The sequence below is a fragment of the Pseudophryne corroboree genome, chromosome 8 (assembly GCF_028390025.1).
Source record: "Pseudophryne corroboree isolate aPseCor3 chromosome 8, aPseCor3.hap2, whole genome shotgun sequence".
Classification (NCBI taxonomy): domain Eukaryota; kingdom Metazoa; phylum Chordata; class Amphibia; order Anura; family Myobatrachidae; genus Pseudophryne; species Pseudophryne corroboree.
In genome coordinates this window covers 309707544-309725153 of record NC_086451.1, presented here as the reverse complement: position 1 = coordinate 309725153, position 17610 = coordinate 309707544, and the positions used below count along the sequence as shown (strand labels likewise).

At 50.1% G+C, this 17610-nt stretch overlaps 1 protein-coding gene and 1 long non-coding RNA gene across 3 annotated transcripts in view; one reads left to right on the top strand and one right to left on the bottom strand.

The window, feature by feature from the left end:
* Nucleotides 1–17610, bottom strand: part of CD99L2 (CD99 molecule like 2) — a 192808-nt gene that overhangs the window by 146223 nt on the left and 28975 nt on the right. The window contains exon 3 of one of the 2 annotated variants that reach the window (XM_063937373.1): nucleotides 6596–6678. In XM_063937373.1, the coding sequence (XP_063793443.1) occupies nucleotides 6596–6602 (7 nt within the window). In that variant the 5' untranslated portion in view covers nucleotides 6603–6678. Of the gene's footprint in view, nucleotides 1–6595; nucleotides 6679–16811; nucleotides 16901–17610 lie in introns of those variants that run through there. The other variant, XM_063937372.1, reaches the window with a different exon arrangement.
* LOC134949041 (uncharacterized) overlaps nucleotides 17129–17610 on the top strand; it is a 42230-nt gene continuing 41748 nt past the window's right edge. Inside the window, exon 1 of the long non-coding RNA XR_010183088.1 lies at nucleotides 17129–17423. This is a non-coding gene — a long non-coding RNA (uncharacterized LOC134949041). The remainder of the gene's footprint in view (nucleotides 17424–17610) is intronic.

Genomic DNA, 17610 nt, shown 5'->3' with positions numbered 1-17610 from the left:
ATGACGCTGCAAACCCAAGCCGACGCTATTGCCGGTCTGAGCAAGGCACCCGTATGTGCATAAATTGAATTTAGGGTAGTTTCCTGTCTGCGATCAGCAGGATCCTTGAGGGCTGCCGTATCTGGAGACGGTAGCGCCACCTTTTTGGACAAGCGCGTTAAAGCCTTGTCCACCTTGGGCGAGGATTCCCACCGTAACCTGTCCTGTGCAGGGAAAGGGTACGCCATAAGAATTCTCTTGGGAATCTGCAGTTTCTTGTCTGGTGTTTCCCAAGCCTTTTCAAATAACGCGTTCAGCTCATGAGATGGGGGAAAGGTTACCTCAGGTTTCTTTTCCTTAAACATGCATACCCTCGTGTCAGGGACAGAGGGGTCATCTGTGACATGTAAAACATCTTTTATTGCAATAATCATATAATTAATACTTTTGGCCACCCTTGGGTGCAACCTCGCATCATCGTAGTTGACACTGGAGTCAGAATCCGTGTCGGTATCAGTGTCTGCTACTTGGGACAGGGGACGTTTCTGAGACCCTGGAGGGCCCTGTGATACAGCCAAAGCCATGGCTTGACTCCCTGTCTCTTCTCTGGACTGTGCTTTGTCCATTCTCTTATGTAATAAAGACACATTTGCATTTAAAACATTCCACATATCCAGCCAATCAGGTGTCGGCGTCGCCGACGGAGACACCACAATCATCTGCTCCACCTCCTCCTTAGATGAGCCTTCCGCTTCAGACATGCCGACACACACGTACCGACACCCCCACACACTCAGGGATATATATATAATATATATGGAGACAGTCAATTAGGCCCTTTGGAGAGACAGAGAGAGAGTATGCCAGCACACACCCAGCGCCACCAGATACTGGAATAAAATCCCAGTCAGTACAGCACTTTTGTAAATATACTCACTGCGCCAAATAAATGTGCCCCCCCCCCCCCTCTTTTTTGCCCTCTGTATGTTTTCAGAAGGGGAGAGTCCGGAGAGCCAACTTCTCTGCAGCATGCTGTGGAGAAAATAGCGCTGGTTAGTGCTGAGGGAACAAGCTCCGCCCCCTCGCCGGTGGGCTTTGATCCCACTCAAATCTTTATACTGGCGGGGGGGGGTTTGTCATATACTGCCTCCGCAGTATATATCTCTGCCAGTGTACCTAGAAGGTTAATAATTGCTGCCCAGGGTGCCCCCCCTGCGCCCTGCACCCATACAGTGCCGCCAGTGTGTGTGTGTGTGCTGCGCGGTACCTCATGGAAGATCCAAAGTCTTCTGCCACCTTTGAAGTCTTCTAACTTCTCATACTCACCCGGCTTCTGTCTTCCGGCTCTATGAGGAGGACGGCGGCGCGGCTCCGGGACGAACGGCGAGGGTGAGACCTGCGTTCCGACCCTCTGGAGCTAATGGTGTCCAGTAGCCTAAGAAGCATAGCCTATCATTTAAGTAGGTCTGCTTCTCTCCCCTCAGTCCCACGATGCAGGGAGCCTGTTGCCAGCAGTGCTCCCTGAAAATAAAAAACCTAACAAAAGTCTTTTACAGAGAAACTCAGTAGAGCTCCCCTGCAGTGCACCCAGTCTCCTCTGGGCACAGGATCTAACTGAGGTCTGGAGGAGGGGCATAGAGGGAGGAGCCAGTGCACACCCATCTAAAGTCTTTAGAGTGCCCATGTCTCCTGCGGAGCCCGTTTATACCCCATGGTCCTTACGGAGTCCCCAGCATCCTCTAGGACGTAAGAGAAATATGGTTCTAAAAGCAAAGCACAAAACATTAAGCTGTATCTGTACTGGTGCATAGGATTTGTTTTTGTCCTTACAACTAAAGAGCATTTACATATGTAAATTCTAGTGTATCTATAATAATAAACAGCAACAACGTTTATATAGCACTTTTCTCCTAATAGGTCTCAAAGTGCTTTCTGTCATGAATCTGACTGTATTTTTCATGTTCTGTGGCTTACCTCAGCATATCCTGTAACCTGCATCTGCTTCAGCTCAGCATGTAGACTGTAATCTGTGTTTTTTACTCTTGATTAGCCACCTGAGTAGGAATTCCTCTGTGAGTAATAACAAGGATCCTGGGTGCAGCATTCGATTCTCCACTGTGCTCAGCTTTCTAGTGTTTGGGCCTAAAAGCCAGCATCCTCTGTTAATTTTTAGGAGTTTAGGCTTCAGTGGTTTTCTGGCCTGCTAGGGCTCACTCCACATCAGAGCCTAATCTGGAGTACTGATGTGACAGGGTCTGATCACCTGACCATGAGCTATCCAATCCTGTGCCAGTCTGAGACTCCCTGAATGTACTGACTCTATTCACCAATCACCAAGAGGTGTAAGTACAGAGACTAGAGTTTGAGAAGCTGCCAGTTCCTTCACACAACGCAGTGTCTGCTTAGTAGCTGAGCTCCCTAGTGGTAATGTTTATTACCTTAGTACCTGCAAGTCTCTGCTCTTTTGCTATTCAGTTTGGTTGCTCTCCAGCCCAGTTCACAGTGCATTACCAGTTATACTGGTACCCAGCTCATTTTGCAGTGTGTTACCAGTTATACCGGTACCCAGCCCGGTTCACAGTATGCTACCAGTTATACCGGCACCCAGCCCGGTTCATAGTGCGCTATCAGTCTCACCGTTAACCAGCCCGGTCCATAGTGCTCCGGTAACCAGGCACGCCGGTAACCAGCCCTGTTCTCAGTCTCACCGGTAACCAGTTCAGGCACACCAGCCCGGTTCATAGTGCTTCGGTAACCAGTCCGGTCCATTTTATTCTCAGCCGGTATCCAGTCCGGTCCAGCAGCATATGACCAGCCTTATCCCATTCATCATTGATCCAGTTCGTTCTCACCAATATATCAGTTCGTTCTCACCAATACATTCACCATCCTGTTATCAACACAAAGTCCCTGGTGTTCCAGTTGTTGGGATACGGTTCCCTCTGCTGAGGCCTGGGTTTGACTCCCGGTCAGGGATTGTTTCTTATTTCTCCATCTCACTGATTCCCACAGATCAGCCAGTCCTCCAGTTACCTGTACGGACTTCACATATACGCCGGGTTCACAAAACTAACAGTCATGACACTGTACAATTGTCTTTACAGCTCAAAATACAAAACAAAGCTTAACAGTAGATATCAGTGAAATGCTTGAGTAAATAGGAAAGTCTTTAGCCTATTTTCGAAGGATTCTAGAGTGGCAGCTTCTCACACTGAGCAGGGAAGAGAGTTCCATAGACTCAGAGCCACAAAGTTGAAAGCTCAACCCCCAGATGAATTCAGGGAGAGATTCTAGACACTGCTAAGTCCTTCATCTACAGATCATTGTAATTGAGTGGGGCAGTAAGGAATCAGGAGCTGCTTCAGTTACCTTGGGCACTGGTCATGTAAGGTTTTGAAAGTCAGCAAGTTAATATTGAAAACTATTTGCCATTTTATAGGTAGCCAGTGAATGGAGTAGAGAATGGGTGTAATGTGACTGGAACGAGGCTGGTTTAGTTAATAGTATGGCAGCTGCATTTTGTACCATCTGCAAGCGGCGTAATTCTATTGCTGGGAGACCAAGAGGACATTGCGGTAGTCTATGCGTGATGATACAAATACATGTACGAATTTAGGTGGTCATTCCGAGTTGTTCGCTCGCAAGCTGCTTTTAGCAGCTTTGCACACGCTAAGCCGCCGCCTACTGGGAGTGAATCTTAGCATAGTAAAATTGCGAACGAAAGATTAGCAGAATTGCGAATAGACACTTCTTAGCAGTTTCTGAGTAGCTCCACACTTACTCGGCAACTGCGATCAGTTCAGTCAGTTTCGTTCCTGGTTTGACGTCACAAACACACCCAGCGTTCGCCCAGACACTCCCCCGTTTCTTCAGACACTCCCGCGTTTTTCCCAGAAACGGCAGCGTTTTTTAACACACACCCATAAAACGGCCAGTTTCCGCCCAGAAACACCCACTTCCTGTCAATCACATTACGATCACCAGAACGAAGAAAAAACCTCGTAATGGCGTGAGTAAAATACCTAACTGCATAGCAAATTTACTTGGCGCAGTCGCAGTGCGAACATTGCGCATGCGCAATTAGCGGAAAATCGCTGCGATGCGAAGAAAATTACCGAGGGAACAACTCGGAATGAGGGCCTTAGGCAGGTCTTCTGAGGGAATTAAGTGATTTTGGCTATGTTCCTCAAATGAAAGAATGAGGATGTGATTGTGGCTGAAACTTGATGTTTAAGTGTCAGGCCACTATCCAGGACAAAACCAAGTTTTCGCACATGTTCAGTGTTTTGTATTTCTGAACCCCAAAGCGTAAGTCCTGTTAGTTAACTATACTGCAGTCTTGTCCTGTGACCCATCATCAGGACTTCTGTTTTATCAGGGTTCAGTCTCAGCTATCGGATAATAGGGTATATTTACTAAAATGCAGGTTTTAGAAGTGAAGCTGTCCCCCATAGTAACCAATCAGATTCTAGCTATCATATTTTGGAAGTATGGAAGGTGCTAGATAAATAAGTAGATTCTTATTAGTAACATCTCAACTTTTAAAAACCTGCACTTTAGTAAATATATACCTAGGTATAAAGGATAAGACTAGAAACCGGAATATTTACGCTTACATCTGCATGTCCCGCACTTCTGTTGCACACCATACATGAGAAATCCCTACGCCTCTTCACTCCTGAGTGTAGGTGCAAATGTAATGCACATAACTCTGACCCTTAACTGCATTACGTTCAGTTCCAGAGCTTGGCCGTGTGAAACCATGCAAGACACAATGCGCCAACAGGCGTAAGCTGAACTCTGCATTGGCCCTCTGGTGTGTAACTAACCAATAAATAAACATGAGGCACATGACTGGTCATTGTCACTTCATAGAAATCTGCAGATCTGGATTACTTCCACACAAATCAATGCAATTAATTATTTATGGCTTTGCACATCTCGGTGGCTTCCTGTCCTTTTTGTACATTTTTATAGTGAACGGGATCTCAGCAGACAAAAAAATATATAAATAGAGGAGAAGTGGGGAAAAAAAATAAAAGGAGGAACTGAATATAAAAGCAGAAATATTTAAATATATGTAGTCATCTAGTAAGTACTAAGACAACTGCACAATCTCAGAAAGGCTCATTACATACATGCAAAAGATGCGCTTTACGAAATTATTTCCCATATGACACATACTGGATTAACAGCATAATATGCCTTTATTTAGTAATGGTGCACCGATGCCATACGCTCCATGGCCCTCATTCCGAGTTGATCGCTCGCTAGGTATTTTTTGAAGAGCAGTGATCAGATAGTTGCCGCCTCTAGGGAAGTGTATTTTCGCTTTGCAAGTGTGCGAACGCATGTGCAGCCGAGCGGGACGAAAACGTTTTTTGCATTCTCTTAGTAGCTCTGGACTTACTCAGCCCTTGCGATCACTTCAGCCTGTCCGGTCCCTGAATTGACGTCAGATACCCGCCCTGCAAACGCCTGCGTTTTCCCTACCACTCCCAGAAAACGGTCAGTTGACACCCATAACCGTCCTCTTCCAGTCAATCTCCTTGCGATCGGTTTTGCAAATGGATTTGTCGCGAGAAACATTGCACAGCAACGATGCTGTTTGTACACGTACGCCGAGCGTGCACATTGCGGTGCATACGCATGTGCAGTAGTAACCTGATCGCTGCGATGCAAAAAACGGCAGCGAGCGATCAACTCGGAATGAGGGCCACTGCATGATATCATTGCGATATCATACAGTGACGTCATGCCGCGGCCGGCCGGTACATGCAGTTTTGGATGATACGTTCAAATTAAGCTGCATGCACAGCCGACAGCGGGGGTCGCTAACCATGCGCTGGATTGTGCATTGTTTGTAGCATTCACACTGGCCGTTATTACAAGCAATATCACTCAAAAGGGTGAAAATGAGCGATATCTCTTGTAATATCGCATAGTGTGTATGCACCTTTAGATTATTCTCGCTGTGCACACACAGTATAGGCACTTGTCAGTACCTCCACTAACTAGCGAGCCAGGGTGTGCGAGGAAATGCAAAAAAAAACACGGAGGCTTTAAAAGTAAATGTCACTCCATTGTTATACCTCCTAGTACTCACTACTCAGGAAATAAAACATCTCTCTTTTTCTCTTACAATACTGCAAGAGAACAGACTGACACTGTCTTCATACACTGCCACAGTTTTGCTATTAAGGTATGCTAAAACTACAGTGGAACTATACATCCCAGCATTCCTTGCAACTATTTTAGAATGTCTGCAGCAGAGAATAAATAGCCATTACTTTCATTTATTAGTCATATCATCTTTGATATACAATACAGCTCTCTCAATCATAAACATCACATATTAGTTTAGTGTTTTACCATTTCCACCCTCACTGATATACGTAAGGTGAGCAATTACACTACCTTTTCTTTTCTATTGAACTATTTCAACGGAGATTGGACAACTCAGAGTGTTTTAGTTGCTCCCGTACCCATATATATCACATACTTTGCGCTGGAGCCAAACTACCACTTTTGCAACTGTTTTAGAATACCCTAACATGTGTTAGGTCATGTTTGATTATGTAGTTCCACAGCAGCTGGAGTACCACACGCTACCTACCTGTCATAAACTGTGCTAAATAAATGCTAGTTAGAAGCTGATTACTTCTCCACTTCCTCTATTGAAGGCATGGTTCATCTTCCCTAATGAGAAAGGGGGGTTTAATATTAAATTAGTTAATACAGAACCAATTAGTAAATGCAACAAATTAAAGATTAAGGGGGGTATTCAATTAGCTCTGGCAATTTCGGAAGCTATCGAATTTACCATTGCGTATTCAATTGCGGGCCGTATTTGACTGTTTTTAAGGTATTTTCGCCAATGCTTTTTCATTGCTTGGATTCGCCGATCCACATGTTGTTCGCTTCTGCTGAAGGTTTCACCTAGGTGAAAAAATGGCCCAGCTATTGCATAGGGCGAATCCCCATTCACCCTAAAAAAACAGCGAAAGGTAAACGCCACTAATTGAATACCCCCCCCCCCTCCCCGAGCAGGAAAGTTTGAGTACCGATCATTTTGTACTGTATGAAACCGGCTACATTAGGGTATCAAAATGTTTAATTCAAACAGGTATAGAGCCTAAGCGTCTGTATCACAACCAAACCCCTGCATTAGATCTGGGAGCCAGCGTAAGTATCACAAATACACAGATACTTGGCAGGCACAGAGAAGTACAAGTTGAGTCACCCATATTCGAAATCCAAAGTATTTTGGATTCAGATTTTTCCGTATTTTGGAATATTTGCATACCATAATGAGATCTCGTGGGGATGGGCCCAAGTCTAAACATAGAATGCATTTGTTTTTCAAACACCTTATACACATAACCTGGAGGTAATTTTACGCAATATGTTTAATCATTCTGTGCATGAAATGAAGTTTGTGCACACTGAACCATCAGAAAGCAAAGGTGCCACTAATACTTTCATGTCGCAAACTCGGGTCTGACCCATATATTGAACCCGGGTCAGACCCTTTTAAACTGCACTTTCGAACTGAACCTGGGTCACCCACGTAAACACTATGGATGTCATATAAAATGGACTTTTTCTGGCTCACAAAGCTGAGGTATCAAAAGGAAACAAAAGGAGGGGGTGGGGACTGTTTACAGCATTGGTGTAATTTTTGTTTAAAGCCATTCATTTATTTATGACTTGCTACTGTGTCCTGTGGAAGCCCAAGGATTCAAGCATCTTGGTGATGTTTTTGTACACTATAGACCAGGGGTGGACAATTATTTCAGCTGAGGGGCCACTTGACACTTTCCTGTCAGTATCCGAGGGCCGCACAGAAAATAGCAGCTTTTACACATTAACATTTTATTTTGGTGACACGTGACAGAACACGGGGGGGATGGGGGGTGACACGTGACAGAACACGGGGGGGATGGGGGGGTGACACGTGACAGAACACGAGGGGGATGGGGGGTGACACGTGACAGAACACGGGGGGGATGGGGGGTGACACGTGACAGAACACGGGGGGGATGGGGGGTGACACGTGACAGAACACGGGGGGGATGGGGGGGTGACACGTGACAGAACACGGGGGGGATGACACGTGACAGAACACGGGGGGGATGGGGGGGTGACACGTGACAGAACACGGGGGATGGGGGGGACACGTGACAGAACACGGGGGGGATGGGGGGGGGACACGTGACAGAACACGGGGGGGGGGGTGACACGTGACAGAACACGGGGGGGGGGGGGTGACACGTGACAGAACACGGGGGGGGTGACACGTGACAGAACACGGGGGGGGTGACACGTGACAGAACACGGGGGGGGTGACACGTGACAGAACACGGGGGGGGTGACACGTGACAGAACACGGGGGGGGTGACACGTGACAGAACACGGGGGGGGTGACACGTGACAGAACACGGGGGGGGTGACACGTGACAGAACACGGGGGGGGTGACACGTGACAGAACACGGGGGGGGTGACACGTGACAGAACACGGGGGGGGTGACACGTGACAGAACACGGGGGGGTGACACGTGACAGAACACGGGGGGGGTGACACGTGACAGAACACGGGGGGGGTGACACGTGACAGAACACGGGGGGGTGACACGTGACAGAACACGGGGGGGGGGTGACACGTGACAGAACACGGGGGGGGGTGACACGTGACAGAACACGGGGGGGGGTGACACGTGACAGAACACGGGGGGGGGTGACACGTGACAGAACACGGGGGGGGGGGTGACACGTGACAGAACACGGGGGGGGGGGTGACACGTGACAGAACACGGGGGGGGGGTGACACGTGACAGAACACGGGGGGGTGACACGTGACAGAACACGGGGGGGTGACACGTGACAGAACACGGGGGGGTGACACGTGACAGAACACGGGGGGGTGACACGTGACAGAACACGGGGGGGTGACACGTGACAGAACACGGGGGGGGTGACACGTGACAGAACACGGGGGGGGTGACACGTGACAGAACACGGGGGGGGTGACACGTGACAGAACACGGGGGGGTGACACGTGACAGAACACGGGGGGGGTGACACGTGACAGAACACGGGGGGGGGGGTGACACGTGACAGAACACGGGGGGGGGGGTGACACGTGACAGAACACGGGGGGGGGGGTGACACGTGACAGAACACGGGGGGGGGGGGTGACACGTGACAGAACACGGGGGGGGTGACACGTGACAGAACACGGGGGGGGGGTGACACGTGACAGAACACGGGGGGGGTGACACGTGACAGAACACGGGGGGGTGACACGTGACAGAACACGGGGGGGGTGACACGTGACAGAACACGGGGGGGTGACACGTGACAGAACACGGGGGGGGGGTGACACGTGACAGAACACGGGGGGGGTGACACGTGACAGAACACGGGGGGGGGGTGACACGTGACAGGACACGGGGGGTGACACGTGACAGGACACGGGGGGGGGGTGACGCGTGACAGGACACGGGGGGGGTGACGCGTGACAGGACACGGGGGGGGGTGACACGTGACAGGACACGGGGGGGGTGACACGTGACAGGACACGGGGGGGTGACACGTGACAGGACACGGGGGGGTGACACGTGACAGAACACGGGGGGGGGGGGTGACACGTGACAGAACACGGGGGGGGGGGGTGACACGTGACAGAACACGGGGGGGGGACGTGACAGAACACGGGGGGGTGACACGTGACAGAACACGGGGGGGTGACACGTGACAGAACACGGGGGGGTGACACGTGACAGAACACGGGGGGGTGACACGTGACAGAACACGGGGGGGTGACACGTGACAGAACACGGGGGGGTGACACGTGACAGAACACGGGGGGGTGACACGTGACAGAACACGGGGGGGTGACACGTGACAGAACACGGGGGGGTGACACGTGACAGAACACGGGGGGGTGACACGTGACAGAACACGGGGGGGTGACACGTGACAGAACACGGGGGGGTGACACGTGACAGAACACGGGGGGGTGACACGTGACAGAACACGGGGGGGTGACACGTGACAGAACACGGGGGAGTGACACGTGACAGAACACGGGGGAGTGACACGTGACAGAACACGGGGGAGTGACACGTGACAGAACACGGGGGAGTGACACGTGACAGAACACGGGGGAGTGACACGTGACAGAACACGGGGGAGTGACACGTGACAGAACACGGGGGGGTGACACGTGACAGAACACGGGGGGGTGACACGTGACAGAACACGGGGGGGTGACACGTGACAGAACACGGGGGGGTGACACGTGACAGAACACGGGGGGGTGACACGTGACAGAACACGGGGGGGTGACACGTGACAGAACACGGGGGGGTGACACGTGACAGAACACGGGGGGGTGACACGTGACAGAACACGGGGGAGTGACACGTGACAGAACACGGGGGGGTGACACGTGACAGAACACGGGGGGGTGACACGTGACAGAACACGGGGGGGTGACACGTGACAGAACACGGGGGGGTGACACGTGACAGAACACGGGGGGGTGACACGTGACAGAACACGGGGGAGTGACACGTGACAGAACACGGGGGAGTGACACGTGACAGAACACGGGGGAGTGACACGTGACAGAACACGGGGGAGTGACACGTGACAGAACACGGGGGAGTGACACGTGACAGAACACGGGGGAGTGACACGTGACAGAACACGGGGGAGTGACACGTGACAGAACACAGCGGGGAGGCACAACACGGGGGAGGTGACACGTGACAGAACACGGGGGGGTGACACAACATGGGGGGGTGACACGTGACAGAACACGGGGGGGTGACACGTGACAGAACAGGTGACACGTGACAGAACACGGGGGGTGGTGACACGTGACAGAACACGGGGGGTGGTGACTCGGTGACAGAACACGGGGGGTGGTGACTCGGTGACAGAACACGGTGGGGTGGTACAGAGAGAGCTAAAGATTTCCCCACCAAACTAAAAACAGTCTGACGGCACTGCCCGCACACACAAACACACTTTCTTTCTCTCACTCACTTTTTCCATTAACTTACTGATCTGGCTGGCTGGCTGGCAGTGGCAGGAAGGATGGATCTGTAGCAGTTTGGCTCTTGTCCCGTGTAGCTCCGCCTCCTGAGGTCCTGCGTAGCTCTGCCCCCTTTTTGGCTGAACTCTGCCGTTGTCATTGGGAACTCTGGAGGCGGGAGGAGGCTACAACGCAAGCTGACAGTATGGCAGGCGCCGTGCAGCACTGCAGTGCAGCAGCAACAGGGGAGACAGACGCTGGCAGCTTGGAGGTACTGCAGAGCAATGACAAGCACCTCAGCCGGTCAGGCCGCTTGTCATTGCGTGCTGGTGAGAGGCAGTAGGCCAGACAGGATCGGTTTGCGGGCCGCATCCAGCCCGCGGGCCGTATTTTGCCCACCCCTACTATAGACCCTATTTAGTAAGGATTGCAAATTCTGCTTTTTAGCAAAATTTGTAATCCTTTGTCTTGCATGCTGGAGGCCGCCCAGCGTTGCTAACCGTCGGGGGCCCCTGCAACCACGCACTAATTGCAATCGCGCCACAATTAGTGCGTGTGCACAGAAATTAGGGAAGCCTCCTGCCGCAAAAGGCCCACCGCCATCTTTTTGATCGGAGTGGCTGTGCATGATGTCCCGCTGTTGACCCGGTAACACCCACACCATGCCCCCACCATTTGCACAGCCACGTCCCCGTTTCCCTGCCACCGCCCCCACAATGCCCCATCTCTGCCTTGAAAACAGAGCGTTGTCGCCCCCCTCCCACCCCGCGAACGCCTCTGTCTTTCAATCAGGCAGAGGCGTTCGCATTTACTACGAGTTTCCCGCAGAAAAAGTGGGAACATGTGCAGGACGGGCCCTGAGCATGCACCCGCCGAGTGAACACAGAAATTCCGGTTGGATCTTGATTTGCGATCCAACTTGAATGAAGTCCTTTGGCATCCTTGACAGTGCCTGCATATCTCAGCTTCCTCACCTCCTCATTACTCTAATTGGCCATGGTAATTACCCTTCACACTGCTGAACTTCTAAAATGCTGCTCTCTTAGTGTGCTGCCTGTGTGTCCAGGGTTGTGGTTATTGATATCATCAAGTGGAGACACAGGAACATCCAAACAGCGCCTTTTTTGAGTCCTGGGTTAAATAATCCAGGTCAAACCCTTTCACACTGCACATCAACCCGAGTCTGACCCGTGTTTAACCCTGCTACACTGCACCTCGACCTGATTCGACCCGGCAATAACCCAGGTTTTTTGGCGACGTGAAAATGGTGTATCAGTCATGCTCAAAAAATTTGGGATTTCAGATATGGAGACCTGTAGTGCACAATTAAATGATAAGCGTATCCACAAAGCATGTTGGTGGTCATTCCGAGTTGTTCGCTCGCTAGCTGCTTTTAGCAGCATTGCTAACGCTAGGCCGCCGCCCTCTGGGAGTGTATCTTAGCTTAGCAGAATAGCGAACGAAAGATAATAATAAATAATTCCCTGCCGTTTCGGAGTAGCTCCAGACCTACTCCTAGATTGCGATCACCTCAGTCCGTTTAGTTCCTGGTTTGACGTCACAAACACGCCCAGCCCCTCCCCCGTTTCTCCAGCCACTCCTACGTTTTTCCCTGGCACGCCTGTGTTTTTTAGCACACTCCCGGAAAACGTTCAGTTACCTCCCAGAAACGCCCCTTTCCTGTCAATCACTCACCGATCAGCAGTGCGACTGAAAAGCGCCGCACGAACACCAGCAAATCTACTAAGTTGTGTGTTAAATAACTTAGCGCATGCGCGCTGTGTACCATGCGCATTTTCCACCTAATCGCTGCGTTGCGAAAAACGGCAACGAGCGAACAACTCGGAATGACCACCTTTATTCAATAAGCAACTGCAGGTGCAATTTACCATTGCACGAGTAATGAAGACCGAGCTGAGAACCACTATATGACATGAGACATTCCCTCAGTGCACAAGGCCACATTTTTTTTTTATCTGCACAAAAGAATATTCCACCACAACTTAGGTGGCCATGCATACTGTAAGTTTGCCCTATACTTAATAGGAAAGGGATGCATTTTGCACTTTGCAGAAAAGACCATTTCTCAGCATACGTTGCTGATGCATATAAAAGTGCCACGTACATATGTCCTATCACTGTCAGAATTTAAGACAGAAAATGGAAAAATTTAAATCAGGGGCTTGACAAAATAATGGGGACTTCTGAAGCCATCCAGTCAACACCTGAGCCAGCAGGAAATGTTTTAGGAGTCAGGGAAAATTTGGATTTATACACCTCAACAGAAATAATTCCCAAAGATTGAGGGGGACATTATTGCTACTGCAGATCACGGGTGGCGAAAATATGGCAACGCTCCCTGCTAACATCTTGCCCCTCAGGAGGAATCCTGTTGATCTCCAGACATTTTGTCCAAAGGTGGTAACGCTTATCATAGCCCGGCAATGTCATGGTGTGGCCAGCCTATTTACAGCTGCGTCTCAAGCCCAACATGCCCCTCCAGAATTACCTGACACGATGGTCACTGGAGACAGCCCCGTGGCTTGTGGCAGACAGACTGTAGGATCAGATACAGATGGTCAACTGGAAGACATTTTCAGTGATTTAAGTAACATGAGGGCACTCTGCGCTGCCGTATAAGGACATAAGGGGGAGGCACTGGGCTGGCATATAAGGCATAAGGGGGGACTCTGTGCTGGCATATAAAGACATGAAGGAGGTGGCTCTGGGTTGACATATAAGGCCAATGGGGGTGGGGGTGGGTGCTCTAACGGGTGTAGTATGGTATGCCGGCGGCCGGGCTCCCGGAGACCAGCATACCGGTGCCGGGAGCCCGACCGCCGGCATACCGACAGCGTGGCGAGCGCAAATGAGCCCCTTGCGGGTACGGTGGCGTGCCACACTATTTTATTCTCCCTCCAGGGGGGTCGTGGACCCCCAAGAGGGAGAAAAAGTGTTGGTATGTCGGCTGTCGGGATTCCGGCGCCGGTATATTGTGCGCCGGTATCACGACAGTCGGCATACTGAAGACCACCCGCTCTGACCTAGTATATAATATAACAAGGGGAGTGGGCTCTGGTAAAGAAAAAAATTGTTGACCGCCAGGTTCAAAGTCATTTCTTATCGTGGCACTCCAAGAAAAAAGTTTGGACGACCATACTGTAGAGTGACAGATGGCATGGATTAACAGATTTCTGGGATCAGTCCTGGCTTAGGGGTCTATTCATGTAGAAAACGAAAACATAATTGCTACTTATCACTATACATCGCATCTCTTCGATGCGATGTATAGCTGTGATAAGTAGCAATTCATGTATACTCACCCTTCCGACAATGCGCTGCGGTGTCTGGGGCTCCTGCGGTGAGGTCTTCTCCAGCGGTCCCTCCCTGCGATGCGCGGAGTCCAGCGGCGGGTCCCTTTGCGCATGCGCAGCTTGATGACCTCCCGGCAGGCCGCTGTGGTTGCTGGGAGGTCGGGGGGCGGAGCCAGCGCGAGGTGTCGAGCAGCGATCAGGGAAGCATTGAGCTTCCCTGACGTCTCCGCACTACAGTTCAGGTTACGCCGTCCTCAGATGGCGAACCTGAACTCCATGGAGAAGCGGAAAGCAGAGCTTTCCGCACCTTCATGAATTGCACTCACCATACAAAGGTATGGTGATGCGATTCAGGCGCAGAGCGGGGGTACCGCTGGAGAAATCAGAGACTTCTCCACGGTAACCGGCTCTGTGAATTGCGGTAAGCAGAGAAAAGCCCTGTTTAACGCAAAACAGGGCTTTTCACTGCTGCATGAATAGACCCCTTAATATGAAGGAAGGCAGGGGTGGCCTTAACAATGTGTTAGATTAAGTTTTGAAAATATACTCCCTTGCACATAAAAAAGGTATAAACCAATACATGTACATAAATGTAGTGAATGTTAAGGGGGGTACACACGGAAAGATCCGTGCTTAAAATCTAAGCAATCTTGCTAGATTGCTTAGATTTTAAGCACGGATCTGCCGTGTGTATGCCCTCCAGCGATAGCGATGCGCGGCCCCGCGCATCGCTATCGCCGATGCTAGATTGAGCTGCATGCAGGCTCAATCTAGCGGGTCGCTCACTTCACCGTTGTGTGAAGTGAGCGGCACCCCATCGGTTTTCCCCCTCGCTCAGCACATCGCGCTGTGCTGAGCGGGGTGAGAGATGTGTGCTGAGCGGTCTGTGTTAAGATCGCTCAGCACACATCTCTCCCGTGAGTACCCCCCTTTACAGATTATAAAGATCTCATCTTAATAACAATTCCACAAACCAAGTCTGAAACCATAGCCACAGATAAACTTATAAAAATTACTACAGTACATAATCACAACTCTATTCAGTCACTGAAGGATTAGCTATTTTGTTTGCACAGAACAAAACAATTGTTGATGCAAGAGATTCTTCCCCACACATTGGAACAACTGCCACAATCCTTCTGTAGTTTTAACATCCACAATGAACATCCTCAGCTGCGATTTATACCCCTTTTCCACTAGCTCAAAAAACACGGGTAAATGCACGGGGGCGCGCATTTACCCGTGTTTTTGGCAAGTGGAAAAGGGTAAACCCGGATCAAGTGACCCGTGAATCCTACCCGGCTATTTACCTGGGTAGGACACGGGAATGATCCGGGTAGGGTGTAGTGTAAACGGGAGCCGTGTCGATGCGACACGGCTCCCGTTTACACTGTATGGATGGGCGGCGCTGGGAGATCATGTGATCTCCCTGCGCCGCCCCTGCCGTGTAGCTAGAAGCGTCACCAACCCGGCATATGCCGGGTTGTGACTGCTAATGGGAAAGGGACCGAGCACGGGTCGCAGCAGGGGGCAGCTCCCGTGTCAGGCTCCCGGCTGCGACCCGTGCTCGTAGGTGTAAAAGGGGTATAACAAACTTGAATTTCCAATTGATGGATAGTATTCACTGTCCTGCACAGTTACATGGGCATCCCAGCAAGGAAAGTAACAAATATGCATTTTATTAACTTTTTATACTAACTGTATCCTACAGGTCATTACAGAGACAAATGTTACACATTACTCAAAACAAGGCAACACTTTCTATATCAACTTACACTAACAAAACAATTCAGGGCATCTCTCACACTACTGAAACATACAGGACAGGGGAGACTGTCCAGAAGAGCATACATTTTAATAATAATAATAATAATAATAATAATAATAATTACATACATAACAGCAAATTACCATTATCATACTTTAATTATCATAGTTTACGAACACAAACATTAAAGAATGGTGACAAACTGTATACTTACTACACAGCTCTGGGGCGAGTTTATTTACCTTGGTGTCAATAGGACAGTTGCGTTCACACATAGTACCCCATTTATTGAGACATAACCCATTGGCGAGTGCTAAAGGGGTTATCCGGGTGGCACACTCAGTGGTTATTACAATGCCACCTGGCACCTGCTGAGTGGATGGAACTGGGAACATCTGGGGGGCGTATATATAGCACTGCCGTCCTGGCTCCTGACAACATTAGGAAGCCCGGGCATTAAATAGGACAAATCATAAAGCCACCTAGGACCTGCACACCCAATAATGGCCAGTCTGAGGCCGGCTATGTACTTACCCACTACAGCACATACAATGAACGTACAAAGGCATTTATATCATGTATAACAGTAACATAGATGCATGCACACAGCTACAGAGGACCACACCTATGCAGTACACTGGGGTGTAGAGCATGATGTGCTGAGTAACATATGTAGACCGCTAGGCCTCTGTGCACGGCGCTTACCTCCCCACAGCACCGCCTGCAGCGCCAGGCACAGCAGCAGAGACGTGCCCTTATCCATCATGGGAGATGCCCGCAAGTCCAGCCAGCGCACGGAGGCCGCTCAGTCTCAGGCAGCGGGAACTCGGAGAGCGGCGATGTGATTCTGACAGCAGCACAGGCTGCAGGGAGGGGGGAGCTTAGCTGTCAGTCCCCGCCCAGGCCTGGCTACATATGCTGGTGACAGGGGATAGCCTGCTGCACAGCAATGCCCCTAACATGCGCTGCGGAGATGTGCACTCTGCATGCAGCGCACTGTACAGTGCTGCACTCTGTGTAACTGTGCGCTGCTGCTCCCGACCTTCTCTCACCGCCCACTGGCTCACTGCGGCGTCATACGTCTTACTATGCGGATAATGGCTCTATCTATCTATCTATCTATCTATCTATCTATCTATCTATCTATCTATCTATCTATCTATCTATCTATCTATCTATCTATCTATCTATTGTTGTTTATCATTCTTTCAGTTACCCCTCATTCAAATTTGTGTTTGATATTGATTTGACTGATATGATGGAGCAGCACATTTTCATTTTGGATTCTATCAGTATATACAATTCCATATTCCTCAGGTAAGGCGAAACCCATGATTAGGACAATCTATTGCAGATATGACTAGATGTGGGATTTTATTAGATAGGATGACATCACAGCGCTACCGGCTTGGCACTATCAGGGGTGTTCTGTATTTACTGAAGGTAGTCTCCCATCAATTTTATCAATTTCAAACAGATGGAAATCGTTCTAAAATTATGTAAT